General features: G+C 41.2%; 1 protein-coding gene across 1 annotated transcript; it reads right to left on the bottom strand.

Moving 5' to 3' along the window:
• Positions 1-438: 438 nt before the first annotated feature.
• Positions 439-630, bottom strand: CTAM01_17055 (uncharacterized protein; the record flags this gene model as incomplete). The annotated part of the gene is made up of 1 exon (XM_060533047.1): positions 439-630. The coding sequence occupies one exon, from the start codon at positions 628-630 to the stop codon at positions 439-441; it is 192 nt and encodes a 63-aa protein (XP_060372375.1).
• Between the last annotated feature and the right edge of the window lie 27 nt (positions 631-657).

Genomic DNA, 657 nt, shown 5'->3' with positions numbered 1-657 from the left:
ATAAATTAGATTATAAAAAACTTAGACCTTTTAAAATTATTAAAAAAGTCTTATTAATTAACTATAAATTAAAACTACTAAATACGATATAATACTATCCCGTTTTTTATATCTTATTACTTAAGCCTATACTAAGAGGTTTATATATAAAAGATTATATTATTATTAAACTAAGCTAATTAAAATACGAAGTTAAATAAATTATTAACTATAAAGTTAAGAACGAAATATAAGAGTTTCTTATTAAATAAAAAGGCTATAAATATAAAAAAAATATATCCCCCCGACGGAGCAATCCGCCGGGGCCGTACCGTGTATTACGTATTGGGGAAAACTGGGTATATTGCGCTCCATACCTAACTACTAATCAAAACAGCAGTCAACCGACTCGACCATTGTCTCCCTTTCATCAACAGCTCCCAACCTTCCGCCGCCCGCCTACAGGGCGAGCTTCACCCACTCCAACGCGCACAGGACCTCCTGGTGCCAGCCCGCGTGGGCAGCCAGGTCCAGCATAATCTGTTCTTTTATATGGGTATTATCGTTACCCGGGGGGTCCCGTAGGAGCCGTCTGAGGCGCCGGCTTATCGCCCTGACCCTGTACACCTCCGGCCCGTCCATCGTGGCCATTATGGCCAGGCCGGCGTCGATGTGCCG

This window comes from Colletotrichum tamarilloi, assembly GCF_030869305.1.
Source record: "Colletotrichum tamarilloi strain Tom-12 chromosome Unknown Scaffold_322.1, whole genome shotgun sequence".
NCBI lineage: Eukaryota > Fungi > Ascomycota > Sordariomycetes > Glomerellales > Glomerellaceae > Colletotrichum > Colletotrichum tamarilloi.
Note: the sequence above shows the minus strand (reverse complement) of the source record. Positions and strands in the feature narration are given on the sequence as shown.